The sequence below is a fragment of the Vanellus vanellus genome (assembly GCF_965231255.1).
Source record: "Vanellus vanellus genome assembly, chromosome: 1".
Taxonomy (NCBI): Eukaryota; Metazoa; Chordata; class Aves; order Charadriiformes; family Charadriidae; genus Vanellus; species Vanellus vanellus.
The window spans coordinates 179,002,805-179,028,841 of NC_138905.1; the positions used below are offsets into that span (position 1 = coordinate 179,002,805).

Sequence of the window (26,037 nt, forward strand, 5' to 3'; positions counted from 1 at the left end):
AACTAAGTCATTTAAAGATAAAAAGTGTTCTAGACTGAACAACCCCTGAATGTTTGAGGTTCCCACACTGTGTTCCGGTTTTGCACTTGCCGACTGAGAAAGATTATGGAAAAAAGCCTATCTGGAGTCTGTCCTGTTCAGTGATTACAGGGTTCTGAGGTACACAAGTGCTAAAAAGGCTTTTGAAAGACTTAGGAAATCTTCAGGTGAATTTGTGCTGGTGTTCTTGCAGAATACACTCAACAGGTAACTCACTGCAGATGTGGTTCAGGTTGCCTGCACCGAAGCAAAAATAATATATGCAACCAGAAAGTGTTATTTTCACCTTGCTAATTTGTGACAAGTACCTATAGATGCCATTCATGAACTGGTAGAAAGTGACTGGTATTTGCTGACTGAAGCTCTTTTAACTAATTCCTATTTTAACAAGCTGCTGACTGAATTTAAAGCATTGATTATGCAGACAGAGCATTTGCAATGAAAACGAGGTAACCCCTGAATAGGATAAGTAGCAGACTTTTTATCTGGGCTTTCTTAGAAAATAAATAAAAGATTAACTTACTGTCTTCTATTAAGCTTGTTACTTGCCAGTTTTCAGGATAATAATTTATCCTGGGCCTTCAGGGCTTGCGTTTGAGTAGTCATTTAATGACTTGCTAAGTGACAGATATACTGATGGTTTTGAAGGTAGAAGGTGTTGTTTATAAATGGCAAGCAGTAAAGAGGGCAAAATTTGTGGCAAATACTGTCTAGTCATTCAAGAACAAAATAGACTAAGTTCATTTCAGCCCAGTTTAACTTTATAGGACTAGCATAAATTCGGTCAGGGTACTTCTCTTCTTCTGACCTGTGAAGTGCAGCATGTTTTGAATAGCCAAGAATAGGCAGGGTTAATACTGTATCTGTTCAAACGTAAACTGACTTAGACCTAAGTTCTGAATTAACAAACAGTATGAACCCATTCAGAATTGCTGTTGTTGTTACTTCTGAATTCCCCAGAGGAAGAAATGTGTCTGTTTAACCCTGGCAACCTCTTTTATTAGGCACTGATCTATTTCTCGTAAATTACTTGTCATTCTAATTCTTTAGCAATAAAACTGAAGAATTCTGCGTAGGGCTACAATAAAACTAAGGTGGAAAAAAAAAAAAGGAAAGAAAAAAGCTGAAACATCTCTCCACTACCCATACAAATGAGCTTAGCTCCATCATTACAATTTTATGTGAAAGTATTTGTTGACCATCCAAAGACAGGAAAATAAACTTGGTTTTCTGATCAACATGGTTGGCAGTCCAGGTTGGATCAGAACACACAAATAGATTATGTCACTCACAGAAAAAATATGTTTGTTTTATCCTTTAGGAGGAGTTTGCAAGAGGTAGCTAGCATAAGATACTTGATTGTATAACAAGATTGAATATAACAGAATTAAGGAAATGTTCCTTTCTAAATCACCAAGTCATAACTGTTTCTGTTGAGGAATTATGGTTAATAAAATTTTGCTAGTTCAATTTCCTATGGACGGTCTCACACATATTGTAACCTTACCAGCATACAAATGGCGATATTGATTAATTTAAACCAGCTGATGATTTCTCAGGATCCAATTTAATGCTGCACAAGCAAAGTTACTGTGGGTAATAATTTTAAAAGGTAACTCATTCTAGTAAGTTAGTACCTGTATATAGCACAGTACAGATGACAGAGTGAGATACAAAGACAACTGAGTTGGCTCTCTGTAAAATTATCTGCAGGCCACCTTCAATTATGCAGGCTCCCAGCTACTTTGAAGGAATGCTGTGAAGCTTGGCAATTAGCGTGACAGAAAGATGGACCAGCCTCTCCTTCTTTCCCCTGTGGACACTTGTACAATGACTACAGGAGAGTACGTGGAATACTTTTGGACAAAAACTAATTCAAAAGTACATCACTAGTAGATGTTAAAAGGAAATACTATTTTTCTGAAGTGTATTATAGTCTACCAAGAGGCAATAAAAATACTAAAATATTTTTATTTTTTTAGGATAAGTATTTCATTTTAATAGGTGATTTTTTATTATTATTATCTTTGTGCACTTTTCAATTTTTTCCATCACCAGGAGTGCAGACTGTGTTATCTTAGAGGTCTATTAATATCACTCTTAGAATATAGTACCGACCGAGTTCAAACCTTATATAATGAAACTGTTGTATTATTACTGCAAATTATCAAATTAATTATATGCTCCTTAATATTTATCTTTCAATATAATATGTATAAAATGAGATAGGTTTAAATTAATTGATAATATCGTTTGATATGCTGGACTAAAATATGTCCTCTGATGGTCTTCTGTTGGTTATGTAAGCTGTTATTTATATATCTAGTTGAAGTAAAAATATAATCAGCTTCATCTATAAAATTCTTCATTTTTAGCACCACAAGATATATAAAATCTTACAGGTTTCGTTTGAAAAAATCTCATTACATATTTGTAAAAGAAGAGGGTATCGTCTGTGTCATGAATTATTTGGAAGCACTAGCATTAGTTTCCTCAAGGGCTAGCACTTGCCGACACATTTTCCTATTTTCAGTAAAGGTCTGAACCAGAAATACTGAACAGAGAAAATCTGAACTAGGAATATATGGCTATATATATTGAAAAATATTTGCATTTTTCTCCTATTTCTATTTTTTTTCTGATCTTTTGATTGTAGACATCATTATCTTTGTAGGCTAAATTCACTTTGTATTCATGAGCCTTTTGGCTTATGAAAAGTATGTATGTAATTTATCATTGTGGAAATATTCCCAATTAATTACAAATTAAGTCAATTAGAGTTTTATTTTTCTTTCCCAGGTGGTGTAAAATGAATGTGAACTTGAAGAAGTGAACTAGAGTAGGCACTCTTAGAATCAGTGGAAAGATAGGATTGCTTTTTCCATTATTTCTTTATTTTGTGTGTTCATATTTATATTTAAGAAAAATAAATAGTTTGTTTAATTCTGTAAAATAATTTTGCTCTAAAATGCTAAAAAAATTAAAGAGCTTAATCATAGTTTAATAATGAAGACATAGCTATACTAATAAATTTGGCATGAATATACTGAATTTCTATTTGTTGTTCATATCATATTTTTAATAAATTTATCAAAGAAGAAAGAAATGGATAACTTCCGTGTCTGTGCTAAAAAAACAAAATCATTTTAGTGTTCAAAGACTTACAACTTTAGTTGTCCCTCCCAATGCAGTAGGATTTTTCCATTTTGTACTTCTAGTGATGAGAACTGGGAAAGATGCAGTGATTACTTGTATCAGATTCTAGAAGTCTACGATGACGAAGTCTAGACAACTGGTCACGTCTTATCAACACAGAGTTTCTCTTGTGGTTTACAGACTGTCAGGAGCCAGCCACCCCTTGCCACCCCACTGCGACATGGATTCCTGTAGCTCTGAGGAATTCTACCAGGCTGTTCACCATGCGGAGCAAACCTTCAGAAAGATGGAGAGCTACCTGAAGCAACAGCAGCTCTGTGACGTTATCCTGATTGCTGGGAATCGCAAGATACCTGCACATAGGTAGGACGTTAAGCATGAGATATTGAAACTACAAAAGTAATTGTTTTGGGTATGCTTATTTCTTAGAAGAGTGTTTTCTGTGGCCCCTTATGTTACCGTAAATCGGCAGAAACAAACTTTCTAAGACTTAATTTAAGTTTAGAAAGCAGGCACTTCTTTATTACGGCGCCGGATGCACAGGGGATCACTCCACCTAATGTGCGTGACAAGTTGCTCTACTACAAAAATTATATACAATCAAAATATACATATTCATCACATTTCCGAGAAATAATTAACATATTCATACGATTTCTGAGAACTCATTAATATATGTAAATGTCCGTGACACATGTGCCTTCAGGTACACTGGTGGTCATCCAGGGTCCTGTGGTGGTCATCCGTAGTCTTCCTCACTGTGTCCGCTGGTTGAACCCGATCTTTGTGCAAGCTCAGCTTGGTCACACAGTTTCACCCCCCCTTTAATCCTGGAACCTCCAGAAGATTTTCTTGGTTTACTAACCAGGCCTACAACTTACCACTTTCTTGACAGGTACTTCAAAGCTACATTCTTCAACAGTTAGTTTAGGTCATACCTAGTTACCAAATGCTTATTATGGGTTTGATTTTCATTGACTGGTCCCTTGATTATATATTACTATTGATACCCATATCCAAATAATCAATGGTTATTTCTATTAATATCTATTAATTTGGTTCTTGATATTTTAATCAAGATGGGTACGGTAAGGGGGGTTTCTAAGCAGCATCACTGGTGCATAACAGGTTTCTATAATTACTAGACTCAAAACTTATCTATTCTATTCTTCATTGTTTCATCTGGGTTCTACTTGTTCCTTGCTACAGAACAATAATTACCTAGTGAAGGCTCTATGGTTACGAGTTTCAGAACACACAGTGCTCTAACATTCTGCTTCTACTATAACCAAAATCTAGTGATTTTACAACACTCATGCCTGCTTCCCTCTTGCTTTAAGCATCACAAATGTGAGTAGCTGCAGAAGGTGATATTTGAAGGTTGGGCCTTTGAAGGTAGGGGGTTTTGTACAAATTTCAAAAGTTCAAGTAGCACTCAAGTAGCAAACTTTTCATCATGAGGCTGCCAAATGTTTCTGCCTGCTGTGACGCCATTCATATGTGAGGAGAATGGAAATTTCTGAAATGAGATGCTGTACAGTTACACTGGACAGAGCGTCATTTTTAGCTTAAGATCATGATATTCTGATGTCTGTCATACATATTCTCTCAGACATTTATAATAATGAACACTGACTTCTCATGAACTGTTTCTTTGAATGAACCAAAAAATATCTTAATTACTTTTGATTATATTTATGAGTATAAAAGTCATAATGACATTATAATTTTTTAAAATCAATAAGATTATCTGCTATTAAAGCAGCCAGTATATATGAAACTATGCTTGGCTTTGGGTTGTAACTAGAGCTTAAAATAGTTATTATTCATTGACATTTTGGTCTTAGCTCTAGCATTTTATATAGTTCATGCAAATAAAAATCCAGTCCTGAGGTTTAGATTAAAATACAGAGAGAGAATACTTTTGAGTTCCCAGGTTTGCAACTGGTTTTGCATTTGAGTTCTATATAACGCTGCAAATGAAGGGGGACCTATTCCCTGCTTGTGCCCTGGTTTCTCTGCTGAGGTTCTAAATGCAGAACAGGACTATGTCTCCCTAGCAGCAAAAGTGAAAAACAGCCAATATATTTCTGAATTCATAAATTATCTTTCTGGTGTAGAGGAATACTATAAGGTCATCTTGGCAACTTGGACATTACAAAGTTCCTTCTGCCCTAAATGAAGATGGACACAGAGACTATTCTTTTTCTATTTTACATAACAGTTGGATTTTCTATATTCCAACTACCATAATAATAATAATAGTCAAAAAAGGTGCAGTATGCAAGACTTGCAAAGCCAAAGTTATTGTTCAAATACTAAAAAGTAAAACCAGACAGAAACATTCATAAAAATGTTTATATTACCCCAATAGTTATAATAAATGAGAAAATAATTCCACTTAACAAGCAGTAACAGTAAGATTGATCCTAGGTAGTTTGCAGCACATGTGAAGCAGAGTTCGCTTGGTTCCAGATTAGGAGCTGTAATAAACATAGAAATCTTTTTCCTCTTCCTTCAGCATTTTTCATTCTTAAGACTTTGTTTCTACTGTCCTATCTTCAAAGAGCTACCATTTTTAGCGTTCTTCCTTGCCTAGATATGCTCAGATTCCCACATGCCAGAAAAGTCCCCAGCAATTTCTACACGCTGACTTGGCAACTGACACAACTTCTGTGTTCCAGGCTTTTTGCCACTGTTGAATGTATTATGCATCCGGCACTTTATGCACCCCTCGTAGTTGTGGTCTGATGCCATTTTTATCTAAATCTCCAAGATCTTTCCTTTATGGGTAAGTACAAAGGGAATAATACTAAAAATCTGTTCTTCCGTCCATCTGCATTTACGGTGTTCCAGAGATCCAAGATTTGCCTCAAGGTGCCTGCCTTCCATCAGAAAGAAAACTGGAGGGATAATAACCTAAGGCCTTCTAATTTGTGTCCAATTTTACATCCCTATACTTTACTGAAATCAAATAAAAAGAATTTTTCAGAAAGAATGAGAATTTTGCTGTTCTTTCTTGATAGTTACTTGGCCTGTTTTTGCTTTTCACATTTTTCAACACAGATGTTTAAAAAAAAAGAAAAGCAATGTCTGAATCTACGTTCTTAAACTGACAGAAAAAATACTTGTTAGATAGATAGAAATAGTCCACAATTGGTATCGTTGCCCTGTTTACTATGGATGATATAAAATATACCACTACATTTTATACCAGTATATTTTTTGCCTATTTTGAATATTTTGATAAACTGCATAGTATATAGAGAAGGAGACGGAGGAAACTGTAAGGTTTTTTTTTATTAGTTTAGTTCATTTTCCCCACTATTTTTGACAGCTGTTCATATTTGTATGCCCACCTTCAGTAGTAAATTTAATTTCACATTTGTCATTTCAATTCTACAGCATATCTAAATCCTTCTGGAGCTGGAAAAATACCTTAATAAGAAGATTGACCATGAAATAATAGCCAAAATCTTATTTAGATTTTCCAATAAACCTTCAGGCAACTTTACATTTGATTTTCTACTTCTCTGTGGTCTGTGGTCAAAAGACTAAATCTTGAAGAACTAGCGAAAACAACTGTTATTATGAAGAAACAAAAAGATTATGTTCTGAATGAACTAGAATTTTGTTCAATAAGATAAAATGAAGTGAAGGGTGCTCTGAATTTTCTGTTTTGTTTTTTTTTTACAGTGTTTGCTCTATGTTGTTTCAGACAGCTGTGACTGGACAAGCACAGAAAAAGGCTGTTTATTTTTAACGTGGTTGTTACAATCCTAGAATATAATTTAATTTGGAGGAAACCTTCTAGAGTGTGATTCAACTCCCCCTGCTCAAAGCAGGGTCAAGTCTGAGGTTAGATTAGGCCATTGATGGTCATACCCAGCTGGTTTTTAAATATCGTTACTTGAAGTCCCTCTCTTAGCAAAGACTGAATTGCAATAAAACAGAAAATTCAATAAAAACAGAAAACGCAAAAAATATATGAGGAATGTTACATCCTCAACTTACAATTCTGACTTTAATTGCACTTGGTGAGAACCTAAGATTTTGAATGAAAAGAAACCAAGAAATCTACTTTTGTTGTTGGTTTAGTATTGTCAAATATAGTTGAGTTTATAATGAGAATTATGAGTTCTTTGTTTGCTGTTTTCACTTAATATCAAAGAAATGTAGGCATTTGTGTTCTTTCCGATACTGAAGATAAGGGTCAGGGGAGACTCTTACTGTGGTGGAAAAGGCACAGAATGAGTAGAAAATTATCACTTACATATAAAACAAAGACATGCTTTAGTATGGCTACTCAAATTTTTCTACAAGTGCTTGGATAAAAATCAAAAAGCTTTCTTTCCACACAAAATTTAAAGTTTTCATCGTAAATACTGAAATAATTTCAACTGAAACCGTTTCTGGATGCTCAACTCTGAAGTAGTACAGCTTTTATTTGCTATCATCCTGATAAATTTAATAAACCTTTTTCAACAAACTGTAATTTCTGTTCTCTTTTTTAGTTCTTGAAGGAGACAGGCCATATTTTTCAATGTATTTTGGTTGCTATTATACAGAGGTGAAGTTTAGGAAAAAAACAGTGTCAATAAAATGACAACATAATGGAGAAGGTTAAGCTGAAAAGAGAGGTGAGGGGATAAAGAATCAGTCAGAGAAGGAAACACAGTTTAAAGGCAGGGGGTGAAAGAAGCAGAATGTACAATATTCGGTCCTGTGACTCAGGTTGTTTTCTTGTATTGGTATGAGAAGCTCGTGGAAAGCACAAAATATAAGCAGTGCAGCTGCCCTAGTTTCACTCCCGGATACCTGTAATTATGGTGTGAGGAACTTCTGGAGCCAAACATTGCATTGAAACTGTGGACCTACTGTCCACATAAGTTTAAAAACAAATTATTCAAGTAATAATAATTGGGACAGAACAACAACAACAAAAATTACTGCTATCAGAGAGAAAACAGCAAGGCAATTTAGATAAGCTTTCAATATTAACATCAATTGATAACTTTTTTTTTTTTTTTAAGAAGAAGGAGTAGTAGATAAAGAATATTTCCTAATACTAAGAATGGCATTAACATTTTCAAATTAATTTCTGTGATCTCCACAATAAACTATCCTAATGTTATTTGGACCTTTTTCAGACATAAAAGATCTTAAGTTCATACAATTGAATATGTATAAGTTAAAGATTTTGCACATGCAGAAATGAGCCTTGAGTTTTGAAGATAATTTCTGAGAAGTTGAAGTTTGTTATTGAAGTGAGCTTTGTTTTCAGTATGGCCATGTGTCTAATCTCATTGTAATCACTAGAGATCTATAGCTTAAGTGACCTAAACACTAGTTGTGGTGTGTTGACCTTGGATAGTTGCCAGGTGTTCACCAAGCCATTCTATCACTCCTCTTCCTCAGCAGGACAGGGGGGACAATAAGATGGAAAAACTCATGGGTCAGGATAAGGACAGGTAGATTACTCACCAGTTACTGTCACAGTCAAATGAGACACAACTTCAGGGAAATTAATTTAATTTATTTGAAATTAATAACAGAGTACAATAGCAAGAAATAAAAAAAACAAAACTAAAACCACCTTCCCTCCACCCCCCTTCTTCCCAGACTCAATTTCACTCCTGACTCTTCTGCTTCCTCCCTACGAGTGGTGCAGGAGGACTGGGAATGGGGGTTGTGGTCAGTTCATCGCACATTGTCTCTGCTGCTCCTTCCTCCTCACACTCTTTCCCTGCTCCAACGTAGGGTTCCACTCACGGAAGACAGTCCTCCATGAAGTTCTCCGGTGTGGGCCCTTCCCCCAGGCTGCAGTTCTTCATGAACTGCTCCAGCATGAGTCCTTTCCATGGGGTGCAGTCCTTCAGGATCTCCCACGGGGCCACAGGTCCTTCCAGAAGATCTGCTCCAGCATACACACTCTGCAGGCTGCAGCTTCCTTCAGGGCACATCCATCTGCTCCAGCGTGGTAGTTCAAAGGCTGCAGGGGAGTAACCTGCTTCAGCATGGTCTTCTCCATGGGCTGTAGGTAAATCTCTGCTCTGGCACCTGGAACACCTCCTCCATCTCCTTCTTCTTTCACCTTGATGTCTGTAGGGCTGTTTCTGTCACATTTTCTCATTCCTCTCTCACAGCTACTGTTGCACAGCATGATTTTTTTTACCCTTTATTAAATATGTTATCACTGAGGTGCCACCAGCATTGCTGATTGGCTCAACTTTGGCAAGCAGTGGGTCCCTTTTGCAGCTAGCTAAAGCTGGCTCTGTCCAACATGGGGACAGCTTTGTGTGTCTTCTCACAGAAGCCACTCCTGCAGCCCCCCTACTGCCAAAACCTTGCCATGTGCACCTAATACAATGTTCTGGCTGTTCAAAAGTAAATTTAAAAGGGGTGTGTTGAAAAAGAACTGCAGATGTATTTTCAAGGGCTAAATGGCATTGTTTATGACCAAGATACAAAGTTATTAAACCAGAGAACAATTGCTATTGCTTTATGGAGTGGAAGTAGTTGCAGTAACTGAAATGGACTTAGAAAGGTTGAGTAAACAAGGATGAGAAGTCTTAGGAAGAAAGTAAAAAGCAACATTCAGCTGCCTAGTCTCTCCTGAGATGCCTTGAGTTATGCTGCCTGGCTTTTATGATGTGGTCCAGAAGGGTTTAAAGGTTTTCAGAGGTCTGTACCAGACCTATCCTGAATGATTCAGACAGTCCATAATATCTGAAATTGGCACTTGACACCTATGTTTAAGGGATTGACTCCCATTTCAAATTGAATGGTTAAAAAAAAAGGGGGGGGGGGGAATAAATGACATAGAATATAAAAATAAATAAAACAAACAAACAAAACCAGGTAGATGACAGAATGACAAAAGGGGCCATACAAGAATAATGTAGGTCAGCAAGACCTGACAGCCCTCTATCAAAAAAGGGATTGAAGATCACACACAAGGATATGACCAGCCTGAGATCAATGGAAGAATGAGTTGTGAAAATAAATTAATAACGATGCGCTATTGTATGATTTTGTAGAAATGACATGCAGAAATGAGACTCCAGAGACTCCACAACCGAGAAGGTTGTAAAGTAGGTATGTTTATTCAGCGCTGGGCAGCACGGGGGGTCGCCCCACCACAATCGTGCGTGCTCAATGCAGCGGCCTTCTCAAATATATATAGTACTTAATTAAATAATTATAAGATTTCCTAATACGCCTATACATATGCATAACCTGTCCCCGCTTCATATTAAAATTAGCTCTAAGAAGTCATTTTCATAAACTCCTCCCAACTCCCCCGCAGTGCCTCCTGGTGGTGGTCGCTGAGGGTCATGAGGATGAAGGCTGATGATTCCTCTTCATCACCACAAGCAACCTTTTGTCCCTGCGCAGACTCAGTTCTTCTTTGGTCTTTGTCCAGACCGCAGGGTTGGTTTCAACCACTTTTCAAGACATACTCTTATTCATTATCAGGAGCTGTCCTTGGCAATGTCTCAAGACTTCTTGCTTCATCTAGCTTTTTATCAGGCCTGTCCTTTAGGTTATAAATCACTACTAGTCAATCAGTACACAATGTGTTATTGTCTCTATCACATACCCCTGACTAAGAAAGGAGTAGAATAAAGGAAAAGGATGACAAATAGACCTTAAAAAAATCAAAATTATACTAACGACTTCACAAAATTATCTCTGTACTTTCATCAAACCTAATCTCCATGTTTCTTACATTTGTCCCAATAGTTCAAAGGTGCTAAAATTGAACTTTTCATGCTCCTGCAAGCTTTTTTTCTGCTTTTTCTTTTGGAGTTACCGTGAATAAATAAAATCATTAAGCCCACAAATAGAGGATCACCATTGATTGTGTTGCCTTTCTACATTCAAATAAGTGTACTGTGTCTGAAGATGTGGTTTCTCTCCTGGAGAAAAATACTGAGCTCAGCTTTGTAATTACATCATAATGGATCTGCATCAGCTCTTACCTTCATCACTGTGACATTTTGCCTCTCCTGCCCATTCCTAAATGTTGAAAAGCTGCTTGAACTCATATATCTGTCTTCTCTATTCTTTTTTTTTTTTCATCTTCCCAGTGGTTCAAAACAGCGTAGACCTCAAAATACTGGCTGCAATAGCAGATATCTTCAAAACTGACACAAGGACAAAAAACAACACTGGCAAAGCCCATTGTTCAAAACAATGGATTCTTTTATCATGTCTGGCAGCTGTGATGTGCGCATTAATTGCAGTCTCTGGAAAAAACTAACACTATGGTAGACATTGTGTGTTTGGTGGAAATGATGATGTCAGATTTATGTAACATTCCTAAAAACATTGTGGCAACTGAAGAGCTGTAATGAGTTGTAAAACTGTGTTTCAGTTTGTGCTGTAGAAGAGATAACAGCCTCTTACTGTATTTACCCTTAAATGTCTGGGAGACAGTGAAAGAATTGAAGGAAGATTAAGAGAAAGAAGAGAATGTAAACTCAACAGGCATGGTCCTGAGGCCAAAGAGGGAACATCGCTTAGTGTAGCTTACTGGTACCATACTTGTAGCTATGTGTTGTATAAGAGATCAAAACGGAAGAAAACTATGTTTTAGTGAAGACAAAAAAGAAACTTTTTTGTTTCAGGCTTAATTGATTCTCTTCAAAATTCCATCTGCCTCTCTATGGCTTTGGGAAGGTTTTTTGGTTTCCTGTTTGGGGATTTGTTATTGATATTATTCTGTAGTTGTTCTAGATGAAATTTCCATTACAAATAGGTTAGTTTACAATCATTACTCAGATGGTCTGTGGAAAAAAAAAAGAAAGTTGATTACATAGTTCTGTTCCATTTTTCTATAAAATGAGATAAGTACACAGGACAGACTGTCATTATTAACAGTTACCATGGGAAGTATGAGACAATTTTCATTAATTTAACTGTTATATACTCACTGACCACGTCTTTACCTGATCAATGTGCATTTCTGATATGTTAGTGAGCTAATCTGATATTGCTGAATTATTAGCAAACTGATCGCACTATGATGATCATTCTGAGCAGATGCTGAATCCCAAATTAAGTCTCAGATTATCTCCTGTTTGTTAACTACACAGGAACAGCTTTCATTTGTAAAGACAGGGAAAGAAATACGCAATATTCAGAATTTTGCCACATGACTTCTGGCAGTTTTTTTATTTCTCTTTTTCTCTACAAAATATTTATTTTTTCAGTTTGACAGATACAAATGTCAAAGTGTGCATCTTTGTAAATACACTTACATATATGCATTCATAAATATGGATTTAAAAAAAAAATCTGCAATTTTAAGCACCAAGTTCTGAAACAAATAAAAGTTAATTTTCAATGAACAGTGGAATCATTCACACAAAGCATGTTTTTGAGAAGTCAGTTGAATGCATGTTACTATTGAGACTTAGTTGCTTTTGTGTACCGTTCAGATGACTGATAACATAATTTGAACTTTTTGTCACTACTAATTGGGACCCGTTAGTCACTTAGAGCCTAGAGATGCATAGTTTTATCAGCTAGAGTCATTCCACAAAGTTAGAACTGACAGTTCATCATTTTTTCTTTCTAAATGTTGTTTAATCTTCAATACTCTTAAGGCTTGCATTGAGACAGCACATATCAGATATACCGTTTTCTATCTTGCCCTAAGATAGCACATATTTCCTTTGTCTGTTGACTCCAAAAAAGTAAAAAATTTCTGCTTTGAAGGAACAAGTAATGACACTGTAGAAAATCAAAGTAACTGATGGTTTGTTGGCAAGCATGTCTGAGATGAGGAAAACTCAGATTCAAAAAGGAAAGCGGTTGTTTATGAGCGAACCAGAGACAATGGGCAGAATAGGCAATGATTGGCTGTACATACTCTTCTCAGGCAATAGAAAAGAGTAGCAGATGCTTTATTAGTTCCCAATATTCTTTTACCAAAAGTAGTCTTTGAGTTCCACATCTTGAAACATAGCCTGCATAAACACTTCAACACCCACTAGTGAATTGTGTCTGAAGGTCTTTCCAAACCAGAGGTGGTACCTCCCTACTACTGAATATATTGTGTCTCCCCTGAATATATTGCTGTTCCATAAAGACTGAGTACAATTTTGGTTTTGAGAGGAGAATGAACAAAATGTGAACCCTGGAGAGACTGCGAAAAGGAACACGGACACGGTTTTAACCTAATTGTTATTGTGTTGTCACTTTGGAAATTTCTGAAAATGTCTCTGATCATCAAGTTAGCAACGGAATGTGAAAAGCGGCTGCTCTAATCCATAAGAGAAGGAGGGAAAACAGTTTATGAACAATGTCTGTTGGTACAAACTAAAGGACAAGTTTGCAATATATAGGTGGTCAGTGTAATTTTTTTGTTCTTTTCCTAGAGACGTGATACACAACATGATTAGACATTCTTGTTAGAATTTTATGGACAAGAATAGTTTATAATGCAGCTCATGGCTTTCTTTACATGCTTATAAATTCAGAAGATGGAGGCAGTTATAGCAGTAACAAGCCTAAATTAACATTTCACTGTCTGACTGCAAAGGAAGAAAGATAGATGGCAAAGACTTCTAGATTTGAAATGCTGACTAGATGACAGGTGGAGGTAGAAGGTCCATATAGTTGCACATTCTTCAAGAATGAATGGCTATTACACTGTTAATGTTGATCTTAATTAAAGTCATAGATTCTAAAGAACAGATTTAGAAAACTAAAATGAAAATGTTGCAAAACAAATAAATTACCTTTGATAAAACATTGAATGGAAGTTGTGACAAACAAAATTCCCCAAGGTACCAATAGCAAACACTCTTTACTTACTTTTACACAGTTCATTAGGGAGTGCAGAGCAAGATTTGGGTTCGTGCTGTATTACTGAAGCTGAGCTGAAAAGGACACCGTATTCTCCTTCATGAGTATTAAAGCCAATTGTCATAGTGTACATGGGAAAGACTGAGTGAAAAAAAAGGGAAAGGCAGGGCATATCTGATTCCGAATCATGGACAACATGGAAATTGGAGATCCCAATTAGCTACAGATCAGAATTTTGAGATAGGAGATGCCAATTTAAAGTTGCCAGGCAACGTTTGGTCTCCAAAAATTTTCTTGGCATCTGAACATCACTTTTTCTAAAGATCTTAAGTACTAAGCAGGAAATAGTCTGTGTACTAGGTTAAATTTACTGTTAGCTATATTTTTTCCAAAGCTCTTATAGCCTTTTCTATATTTGGTAAGCTGGTGAGGGAGAATACCACAGTCATCAGGAAAGGTAATCACTACCTGGTGTAATCTAAAGTATTTGATCTGTTCCACAGCTTGCTCCTTTGTTGTGCTTTACTCAGAAAAGATGGCAGGCTTGATTGTACAGCCAAAATTGTCCTGGAAGTGACAGACTGTGTCTGCTTCCTTTTTTTCCTGATTTTTTTTTTTTTCCCAAGTGCATTCATGGATATACGTTTGTATATGTTCTGCAAGCCTTAATATTTAGGAAATCACAAAGCCTTCTCTATATATGCAGTAAATGTTTTCCTGCTGTAAGAAGAGCTGTAGAGCACCACTGTCAGTAAAGACACCCAGTGTCAACTGGTGTCCTCTACAGAGCAACAAATCACATTTAAAAGCAATGAATGTTCAGCTCCTATGTGAACTAGCTTAATACGTGTGGAAAAAAGTTGTGTCATGCCTATGAGTTTTTAATCCAAGTAACATCTGAGATTCTGTTCAGTTGGCAGTAAAATATTGTTAGAGCTTGCTTAAAGAATGTAAGTGGTCAAGGTCTGTTTCTTTTGTTTGTTTGTTTCTTTTAACTGATAAATGCACCAACCAAGTTGAGGGAATTCTACATCAAAGATATACGTGAAAACAGTTGTTAAAAGTGCAAGCAAATATTCTATAATAAAATAAAACAAGATCTGATGTCATAGGACAACAAGTCACAACAGGAATCAGTTATATTCTGTATCATAAAAAGAAAACCCCAGAAATATATCAGGCTGAATGTAGTTGTAGTAAAGTCCCTTAATCTGGAGAAAATGTTTCTGGGTCCACAAACTCATTTTTAGCCATGAGTTACCTGCTCTGATTCTCAAGGATGAAAGAGTTTATTATGTATTCTCACTGCCAGATCAGTAGTTGGAAAAAGGTGGCATCCTGAGACAGCTGACTTTTCTTGATGAGTAGGTCAACATGCCTTTAAACCAAGATTTAGAGCTGTTTGGAGCCTTCTGAGCTACAAAAAGCAGCAGATCATTACAAATTAATTGATCCCTTTGATTTCTCACTTTTCATTTTCTATCTCAACACTGGAACACAATTAAGATTTACAAAACATGTCACCTTTCAGAATTAAGTGTAATTAGCAAGTTCCTTTCACTTCAATTCAGCCTGTGAAGTACTTCCCAAGAAAAAAGTTTGTGTCTTGAAATTAGTTAAGTTTTTGGTTATATTCAGGTAGTGAAATAGCTGATTCATATTATCTATTGATTAACGTAAGGGACTTCTAAAAAAAAAAAAAAAATCCTCTTTCCTTATTCCTCTGTTCAAAAACTTGTCTTGCTTGTTTAGATGAGCCACTGCTTTACAAAAGCTTTCTGCTCATTTAAGACATCTTTAACGGGTAGTGCAAACAGGTAGGAATAAACCTGTAAGTAAAATGGGTAGTGCTGAGGACCTGACATCTGTATTATATATTTTTCAGGGCATTTCACTCTAGACTGGATCTTTTCTGGTCGTGTAGACTGAATGCTCATTTGCAGTTGAATTTTCTTATCCCAGAACAATCCATGAAACAAACTGTGGAAAATCACAAATTTTTGTAGAAATTTGTGAAAGAGATGTAATCATTCTTTTATGTGGTTTTTATTCTCCCTCTCTTTTATCTTTGAGTTGAGAATGCATATACTAGAATATTATATAATAAATTATGTCTGCACATAAATTATATAAATTACAAGTATAAGATACTACTGTTTAAAAATATTTCAATTGATTGTCAACTGGTGTATTAAAATTTCTGTTCATCAATTTGTCCATTGGTTTTGATGCAGCAAAAGGTTTTGTCTTTGCTTTTAGCAAGTGATCACGTTGAACACTAATAGTTGATTTTAAATGGTGCTTAATAAATCCAAAGGAACAGCTGATGCAAAATTCTCTCAAATGGAAATCTCAATCACAGACCTGAATTACATCTCTGCTAGCTGTGAGAAATTGTATCTCATAGAAAATCATCAATTCACTATGGTTTTTTTTTCTTTTTGCTCTGATTTTTTTTTTTTTTAATCAAGCATTAAATAGCAGGGAATCAAATCACTTATAAATAAGTGGTCAGAAAAATTATTTGAAGAAGCGTTATAAGATTTTTAGTTATCCAGAATTCTGTGGTTATCTTCGTTGACTAAATACACACTTGTGAAACTCAGTTGAGGTAATAAATAAACAAACATAGAAGTAACTGTTCCTCAGTGATTAAAAAATAAATAAACAATTAGTGAATTAGGAGTCTCTAGAGGTAGCAGGAAAGTTTATTTCTACTTTCATCTTGTTTGAAGCCATCTATTGTTTTTATTAATGTTATGCATACAAATGTGAGCTGTTTGTGATTTAGAGTCTTTACTTCTAAAGTTCATGATTACTAGAGTTGAACACACCACCAGAAGTGATAAAACTACTGCACCTAATTAGTCATTGCTCATCAATTGAGCCAGAGGAGAGATCATATATATGTTCTCAAGCTGCTCTACTTGCACATAAAATATAGTATCTTCAAGCACTGTAAAATTATGAAGCCAATCCAAACTGTCATATTTTACTTTGCTATTGGGATGAGCTAAGAGAGCAAAAGCAATCAATTACCACACTGGCTAATAAGTAGTTGTTATTCTTCAGGTGTTTTTTTGCCTTTTTTTTTTTCTCAAACAAAATAGTTAACTATATACAAATGGCTAAATATTTTCTCTTGGTTTCCAAGTTCTCCAATTGCGATTCTTGTGTCTTTTCTCTATGTTTTTATGTATTATGTTTTCAAATTAAACCAGAAATGTGACCATCTTTTATGGAAGCATGTGGTACTCTATTTATAGCTGTACCGTAGTTCTAGCTCAAGAACATCTGTGAACATTCGTTTCTAAAATAATCATAATATCACTGTAGATGGTATTTAGAAGAATGACTCAGTTTAGGGTCCCGGTAATGACAATCATACCTGTAACTTCTTGTGGTTTTGATTTATCTAAACCAGATCCCTAAACAAGCCATGCATATTTTGTAAATATTTTGAAATGACTTTTCCTTTGGAAATGTTTCTTAACCAAAACGTTGTATTATACAATGATGTATCTATTTTTTTTTAGTGAACAGCATGTTATGCTACTAACAGTTTTACTAAAGATTGGAAGATTGTGGAAAGTTGCATGCTGTTAGTAAATTTTATAAAAAATAGGACTTTTAAGAACAATGAAGAGTACCTCTGGAGTATGAAATGTGTTTCACTAATAAGTTGTCTTTGATACTGAGAGTTTGATTTATTAACAATTGGGACATCTGCATGATTGGAAAATTATCAGAAAGGCTGAGCACTAATTTCTATGTCTGTTTTATAGTTACATGCCAATGTGCCACTTGGTTCATATCACAGGAAACAAAACCAAATTAGAATTAAATGCCATGCTGTATTTTGCTGCCTACATGTATTAATAATAAATTGCTCTTGTTAATTTATAATTACTATGAAAATATGTTTTTAATCAGTTCTGTTTTGTTTGGGGCTTTTTAATATATGAAATTTATAATACATTTATCACTGTAAATGACACCAGTTTCTACCTTTTCGCAGACTTGTCCTCAGTTCTGTCTCTGACTACTTTGCTGCTATGTTTACAAGTGATGTTTGTGAAGCCAAGCAAGAGGAGATCAAAATGGAAGGCATAGATCCCAATGCCCTATGGGATCTTGTTCAGTTTGCATATACAGGTATTGTACTGCATACATTATACTTCCTATAGAGAAAGCTGTTTATAGTTTTGTTTGCTACGTGCCAAAGAATTAGATTTATTTTCTAAACATTTTTTCTTTTTAATCTAAATCAGTTTAAACACACCATATCTAGGGATGAATTCAGATTGTTATCTCTTATCTCCAAACTGTTACATATATCAGGCTTAGTAAGTACAAAAGGACAGTCCAGAAAATAATATATTTTTCTTGGTTTCCAAATTCTTAAAAAAAGAGTGCCTCATATGCACATGATGCAGATTATATGAGATCACTGAAGGAACAGCTCTATTTCTTGAAGAATAGCCCTGTATTGCTGTCCTAGTCAAATTTCAGTTTAAGTAATTACATAAATCTTTTAAAACTTTAAATACTAAAACATTTTTATAATGTTTTATTATAAGCTGGACATTGTCAATTTCATTTCCTGTTATAGGCTGGTACTCTGTTGTGTAATGTAAATTTATGAATAACTCATAACTCAGAGTTAATAACTCAGAACTTCCTTCTGAATAGTTATTACATTTTAATGCATAATAGATTTGGTTTTTATCCTTCTTAAACAAGCTTTTATGCAAAATATATCTGAAATGCATTAATGTGAAAGAATGCTTAATTTACAAAATAAAGTAATTAAAAAAGATAAAATGCCAAAAATGTGGCAAATATGTAGTCCAAATTTGTCTCCCCTTGCCTGTGAATCATGTAAGTATAAAATGTATGCTGTTTTCTCTTTCTGTTTCCTAAAAAGACATCCTTATATTGTTTAAATGAAAAATATATCATTATATTTCTGTTGAATATTTGATTTTAGCTTCAATTTTAAATGGATTGCCCATACTCTGCAGTTTTAATCCTCTTTAAATACACATATATTAATTTAATCTTAAGTTGCTATTTGCTTTGATATATTTACTTAGGGTATGTGCTGTTTGTTTTATGACATAATAAATTTACGTTCTTAATAAGAAACAGAAACAGCATATAAACATAATTTAACTTAAAAATGCTCTTTTTGAGAACCATGTTTGAGAAATTCAGGTTCTAGGAATGTCAGACCATTTATACAACACTCTACATGTTCAAAGGGTTGTGCTGGCTGTGTTCTGTTGTGGTTTTGCCACTCAGGAAGGTACATAATCCAGAGGGTTTCAACCTAGGCATCCATGAATGAAGAACATGTTAGTAGTTCTCATCAAGCATGAGAAGTATTCAATATGATTACTAGGTATGAGTGTAAAATAAATGGCACAGGAATACCGGGGCAAAATCAAGAACACCTTGGCACAGAATAGCGAAAGACCTTACTGGTAACATTAAATCGTACTGTAAGAGGAAGGTAAGAGGAAGAGGAGGTAGAAGGGAGATAAGGGACAATGTTGTTCCCCTGGGAACAAAACTATGGAAATACTGAAGTACTGCATGGCTGTTTTGCCTCTGTTTTCACTAAAAGATCACATGCAAACACACAGCACGGTTGATGGCATGTAAGTGTAGATTAAGAAAAGATAAAGAGATAACAGAAGGACGCAAAAAAATACTTAAGCATTTTCAACATGAACAAAGCTATCTCAGAACTTTATTGGTTATCTCTGAGAACTTTGGAGGCTGGATGAAGTAAGGAAAAAGCAAACTCCTATCACTTTCTGCAAAAGATTAAGATTTTCAGCTGCTTTACTCTCCTTGATTTGTCTATGCCACGTGATGTACTTTGTTTATTATATGAGGTGGAAAACTTGGAGATTTCTTCTTGTGGTTAGGTAATTAAGAACCAGTCTTCACAAATGGATAAAAAGAGAACTCCAGAAGTAGTATAATTCCACTGTTTTCTAATTTGACTTGTGTGAATTTGCATCTGCAATGTTCTGTCATTTGAACTGTCACATAATGCCCTAACTACCTTAAAAATCACAACACTATGTGCCATCCTAATGTCACCTTGAAGAATTGGAAACTCAAGATGGTAACAAAGGTCTCTAATTTCTTTCACTTGTAGTGGTAACTACAGTTCAGGAAACAAGAGTTCATTTTGCATGCTAAAAGAGAACACGTATTGGATGCCATGGACCATTCTGTTTTTTATCACTGTCTTGCATTTCTGTTCTATCAGGTTCTTTGTCCTGTGTTATTCTGATTGTGATAGGTTGACTGCTGCTGAACACCAGGTGCCCACCAAGCTGCTCTATCACTCCCCTCCTCAACTGGACAGGGGCGAGAAAATATAACAAAAGCCTTGTGGGCTTGTCTTGAATAAGGACAGGGAGAGATCATTCACCAATTACCGGTGAATGTCACAGGCAAAACAGACTCAACTTGGGGAAAATTAATTTAATTTATTACAAAACAAATCAGAGAAGGTTCTTCCTGGGCTCAGCTTCACTCTCAATTTTCTCTACTTCTTTCCCCCGAGCGGCACAGGGGGATGGGGAATGGGGGTTGCGATCAGTTCATCACATGTTATTTCTGCCACTCCTTCCTCCTCAGGGGCAGGACTCCTCACACTCTTCCCCTGCTCCAGCATCTTGTCCCTCCCATGGGAGATAGTCCTCCACAAACTTCTCCAACATGCGTCCTTCCCATGGTCTACATGTCTTCACTAACTGCTCCGACATGGGTCCCTTCCACAGGGTGCAGTCCTTCAGGAACAGACTGCTCCAGTGTGGGTCCTCCACGGGGTCACAAGTCCTGCCACCAAACTTGCTCCAGTGTGGGCTTCTCTCTCCATGGGTCCACAGGTCCTGCCAGGAGCCTGCTCGAGTGTAGGCTTCCCACAGGGTCACAGCCTCCTTTGGGCATCCACCTGCCCTGGTGCTATGGGCTCCATGGGCTGCAGGTAGATATCTGCTCCGCTGTCAACTTCCGTGGGCTGTAGTGGGACAGCCTGCCTCACCATGGTCTTCACCATGAGCTGCAGGGGATTCTCTGCTCCATCACCTGGAGCATCTCCTCCCCCTCCTTCTTCACTGACCTTAGTGTCTGGATAGTTGTTTCCTCACGTATTCTCACTCCTATCTCCCAGCTGCTGTTTTCCCAGCAGGTTTTTTTCCCTTTCTTAAATATGTTATCACAGAGGTGCTACCACCATCACTGATTGGCTCGGCCTTGGCCAGTGGCGGGTCTGTCTTGGAGCTGGCTAGCATTGGCTTTATTGGACATTGGAGAAGCTCCTAGCGTCTTCTCCCAGAAAGCCACCTCTGTAGTGCCCCCCGCTACCAAAACCTTGCCATGCAAACCCAATTCAATGTTTTATCCTGATTTATTCTCAGCTTGTGTCCTTATCTCTTGAAATTCATGTTAGATTGTTTCTTTCTCAATTCCTTTTCTCTGCATCAGATGTCTTATAAAACTCCAGGATTTCCTAGCTACAGCTGTTCTAGTAAATGAAACATTACTAGGGAACATTTGCAGGCACTGGAATACAATTATCTATATAGATCTTGTCAGTTTTAGCCAAACCCAACTAGCAATCTCTCTAACAACCCTTGGGTGTAGCCTGGTTACTCAGGCTTGTCATGAATGTGGCCATCCTTGTCCAGAGGGCAAAAACATTCAAAAGTGCTACGGACAATTCAATGATAACTCACAAGTGATTAGAGGATTCCTAGAACGTGGTTCCAAACTTATTCAGTTTATTGAAATTCTTCTCAGTTAATTATTCTGTTTCCCCATGTGCTTTGCTGGATCAAAACCTATGCCCTCAAACCTCACGTTTTTCCCTTCCCTTCCCTTTCCTTTCCACCATCTCTCATGACTTGTCTAGCTAGCTTCATAGTTTCTTATCTCTTTTCTTTCCCTCTGGTTCCTTATTTACCACTAGTCTAGTCCATGTCCCCTTTTACTTCTAATCAGTTCACTTTCTCGTTTATGCTGCGTGGATCTGGGCAACACTGAATAGTAAAGGAAATAGCCATTGTTCTGGTACCTAGCAGTCTTTTAATCTATAATCTGAAGCATACGTAGTCTAGACAGAATATCTGAAGAATTTGACTGCCAAATTCCAGTTACTTACTGCACAGTATGTGAAAAAGTTTTCAGCAACTCATGTCTGTGGCCACTTTAGCTCTTTATTCTTATTCTTTTAACCCAGAAAGAGCAAACCCTTTTGGCCAATGGGCAGTTATTCACTCTCCTTCTATTTTCTTTTTCCTGTCACTACCTTCTTAGCTCAATGAGATTAAAAAAATATATAATTTCACGTATACCTGCTGCTGTTAGAGAGAAGTTTTGCCCTGGGAACAAGTGAATATTTCAGGAAAATACAGGTGAACACGGGCTTGTTTGCAAAAACTTAGAACTTAAGAGTATTACACTGCAAATATTTTTAGATGTGATTTTAAGAAGGGAACCTTTTCCACATTATATCAACTGTAATCCAGTCAGTTTTATATTTTCTAGAATCTAGTGAAATTACTTAATTTTTACTATGAATCATACATAATAAATAGTAGTTCAAGAAGGGTAAAATATGCATGTCTATGAAAAGTATTACTATAGATAAAAGTATCCTGTACTGATACCTGACCCTTCAGTTCCAGCAATAAAATCAAATACTCTTGCAAAATATCAGAATTAAAGTTTAGCAAAGGGGAGATTTAGTACATCAGAGACCTGAAGAAGGATAAGTATATTTATCTGAAAGAACAGTAGTTAACACCTGCTATATCCATCAGTAGAAAAAAAAGGAATAAAATTAGTTTGCTAACTAGTTAGTTTGCTGTCTGATATTTTTGTTTGTTTTTCTCATCGTTCTACGTCTGTGACAAGTAACAAATAATTTGTGCAATTCCTTTGTGCAAATCGTTATTTTATCTGTTACTATTGTACACAATAAACCCTCATTTAGCAGGTTACTTACTAATACCATTAACAACTTAAAAAACATGAAAGTATGCAACACAGAGAGTAATGTTTATCCATTACAAAATGAACATTTATTATCACCATATACAACCTACTGTTAGATTTCCTTTAGCATAACTGATCATGGTTTGGAATAGGCGTTGTCATCGATGTACTTCTCCAGCATGTCCATCTGCTCTATTTCCATGAGCAGGTCACAGGCCTCGTGCTCTGCATTGTGGGCCATGTTGTAGGGGACAATCTCCTTGACCAAGGTGAGGAGCGTGTCCCTCTGAGCCTTGTCAGCCTCATCAATCTCCTGCCACTCCTTAGCCACCTCCCCTGCCAGGTGCCTGACATATTCATGCCCCCAAGACGCCAGCTCCTTGTGGGAGCCCACCAGACGGTACTTCAGACACTCACGCTCCCCACTCATGGTCATGGCCAAAACAGAAATAATGTCTGCTGCAAAGCGCTTGTTCTCTCCCGGAGCCATGTTCTCATAGATCTCCTTCAGCTTGCCGTAATGCGGCCGTAGGAACTTGAGGGGTTTGGGAACAGAGGTCATGGAGGTGGTGGAGGAGCGGATCTGCCTCTGCAGCTCCTCCAGGGCCGGGCGGTAGAGGGACGTATCTTTCTCCCCCAGGCGCTCCACCAGCATCTCCAGCTCATCCTGCAGCTGCTTGTCCTCTTCAGACAGCTCCTGCTCCTTCTCGGGCCCCGCGGGCGGCTCCCGGCGGTCCCGGCCCCAGGGCGATGTGGGCTTCTCATCGCCGCCTGACCCGGGGCCGCCCTGCACCCAGCTCTGTCTGCCGCCACCGCCCGCCTCCATGGCCGCTCCGCTGCTCACCATGCTCCCCAGTTCAAGAGGGACAGGGAACTGCTGGAGCGAGTCCAGCGAAGGGCAACTAAGATGATTAAGGGCTTGGAGCATCTGCCTTATGAGGAAAGGCTGAGAGAGCTGGAACTCTTTAGCCTGGAGAAGAGAAGGCTGAGGGGAGACCTTATTATGGCGTACAAGTATCTAAAGGGTGGCTTGAAGGAGGATGGAGCCAGGCTCTTTTCAATGGTTCCCAGTGACAGGATGAGGGGCAACAGGCACAAGTTGGAACATAGGAAGTTCTGTTCAAACACACGGAAAAACTTCTTTACGGTGAGGGTGACAGAGCACTGGAACAGGCTGCCCAGGGAGGTTGTGGAGTCCCCTTCCCTGGAGATTTTCAAGACCCGCCTGGATGCAGTCCTGAGTAATGTGCTCTAGGCAATCGTGCTTTAGCAGGGGAGTTGGACTAGATGATCTCTAGAGGTCCCTTCCAACTCTGATAATTCTGTGATTCTGTGATTCTATGGTTTGGGCCAGCATGGAAAGGTGGGTATCTGCTCGACAACCACTTTGATATCTTTTATTATTCTAAGCCTTCCATGAGCAGAAAAAACAAAACCGAACTAAACCATCAGTAAGATAGTTAAATTTTTATAATTTCAGTTCTGCAACTCAATGCATTTTTAATCTGTTCAGAAACATCCTAAATATTGTTAGGGAGGTAAACAATTATATATATATATAATTCATATATTTCATAGCCTGGGCATGGGTCATGTGGTATGGAATACCTGCATCCCCTGCCGGCTACTTGGGGAAATTAAACCCATCCCTGCCAGAAACAGGACATTATTAGAACATATTTGGCATATTTTTATTCCAGTTAAAAAGGAAGAGAAATATAAGGGTAAAAATATGGTTTTGGTGTAAATGCGATTTTGAAGATTTTCTAAAAGTGGTAGGTTTTGCTTTTATAATCTCCTTTAAATATGTTATTTCTGATGACAAATGTACTTTTCCCAGGAGTTTTAGAATATGGGATGTGAAAGCTGCTTCCCTTTTTCAGTAATGAAAACAACCTCAAGAAATGTTGAAAACTAATTGGTGATTAAAGGTCTCAATCTTTTAAAATAAATAAAAATGGTTTTACTAAAAATGTAAAAGAAAGTGAATAGATCTTACTTATTTCAAAATTAGGCTATTTTCCTGTGTTTAGTTAAAACTTCTATAGGAATTTAATAGTATTTCTGATAAAGGAGAATTCTGTTCCAGTAGAGAGTTAGAATTCTTTTACCCCATGAGCTAAAGACAATATTTTGCTACCATCATATTAGCTTCCATAAACCTTTCTATCAGTCTTGGTGGTTTATTTATTAGATTTAAATCTTTTAAACAAAATCTGTATTTCAGGTTTTAATTTTTAAGGAAAAATGTTCAATTTTCTTTGACCTAATTAAAAAGTAGCATTTCTTCATTATTTGGTTTTGTATTTAATGATTCAAAAAGTTTTCTGTTACAATAGGTCCTAAACAATTTTATTTATATAGATGGAAAAGATATAGATACATAAACAAAAAATTATATGCAGAGATCAAAGACGTATGCGTATATTTAAAAAAAAACCTTCTCTGCTATGCTACAAAATAAAGGCTACGTTTATTTTCAAGACTTCCCACATTCATGATGGCACTGTGTTTGTTTATCAAGAGCAATTTCTTGTATAGATATATAGCCTTTAAATAATCCTACTATGTAAAAAATAACTAAATAATACTTCAATGGGAGACAAAGAAAATGTAGCTAGGTAGGAACACTGGTGAATTTAATTTAGAAAAAAACCCTTTACAACGAAACAACAACAAAAAAAAACCAAACAAACCAAAACAAAAAAAAAAAGGTGTTTGTTGTCTCTTCGCCAATTCTCTAAAGTAAGGTTATTACTTACTTTGCAAAGAAAAATGAACATTTTAAACTCTAATCAACTTCAGGAAGAGCTTCCCATCTGTGAGAAATCATCATATTAAATAAATCCAGTCATGTTTTTGAGGCTATACATATGAGTAAAGTTGGAGATACAATTTTTTTTTAATTAGTTTTTTTTAAAAAGACTTTTTTCTTCTTCTTAAAATAGGAAATACTTTTGGAGTTTTTTCTTTCCTTTTTTTTTTTTTTTTGTCTTCTTAAAG

At 36.5% G+C, this 26,037-nt stretch overlaps 1 protein-coding gene across 2 annotated transcripts in view; it reads left to right on the forward strand.

The window, feature by feature from the left end:
* The window catches only part of KLHL1 (kelch like family member 1), a gene marked incomplete at both ends in the record, with an annotated part of 249,665 nt that overhangs the window by 63,595 nt on the left and 160,033 nt on the right, over nucleotides 1-26,037 (forward strand). The window contains 2 exons of one of the 2 annotated variants that reach the window (XM_082486591.1): nucleotides 3,376-3,558; nucleotides 18,032-18,168. In XM_082486591.1, the coding sequence (XP_082342717.1) occupies nucleotides 3,376-3,558; nucleotides 18,032-18,168 (320 nt within the window). The remainder of the gene's footprint in view (nucleotides 1-3,375; nucleotides 3,559-18,031; nucleotides 18,169-26,037) is intronic. The other variant, XM_082486592.1, reaches the window with a different exon arrangement.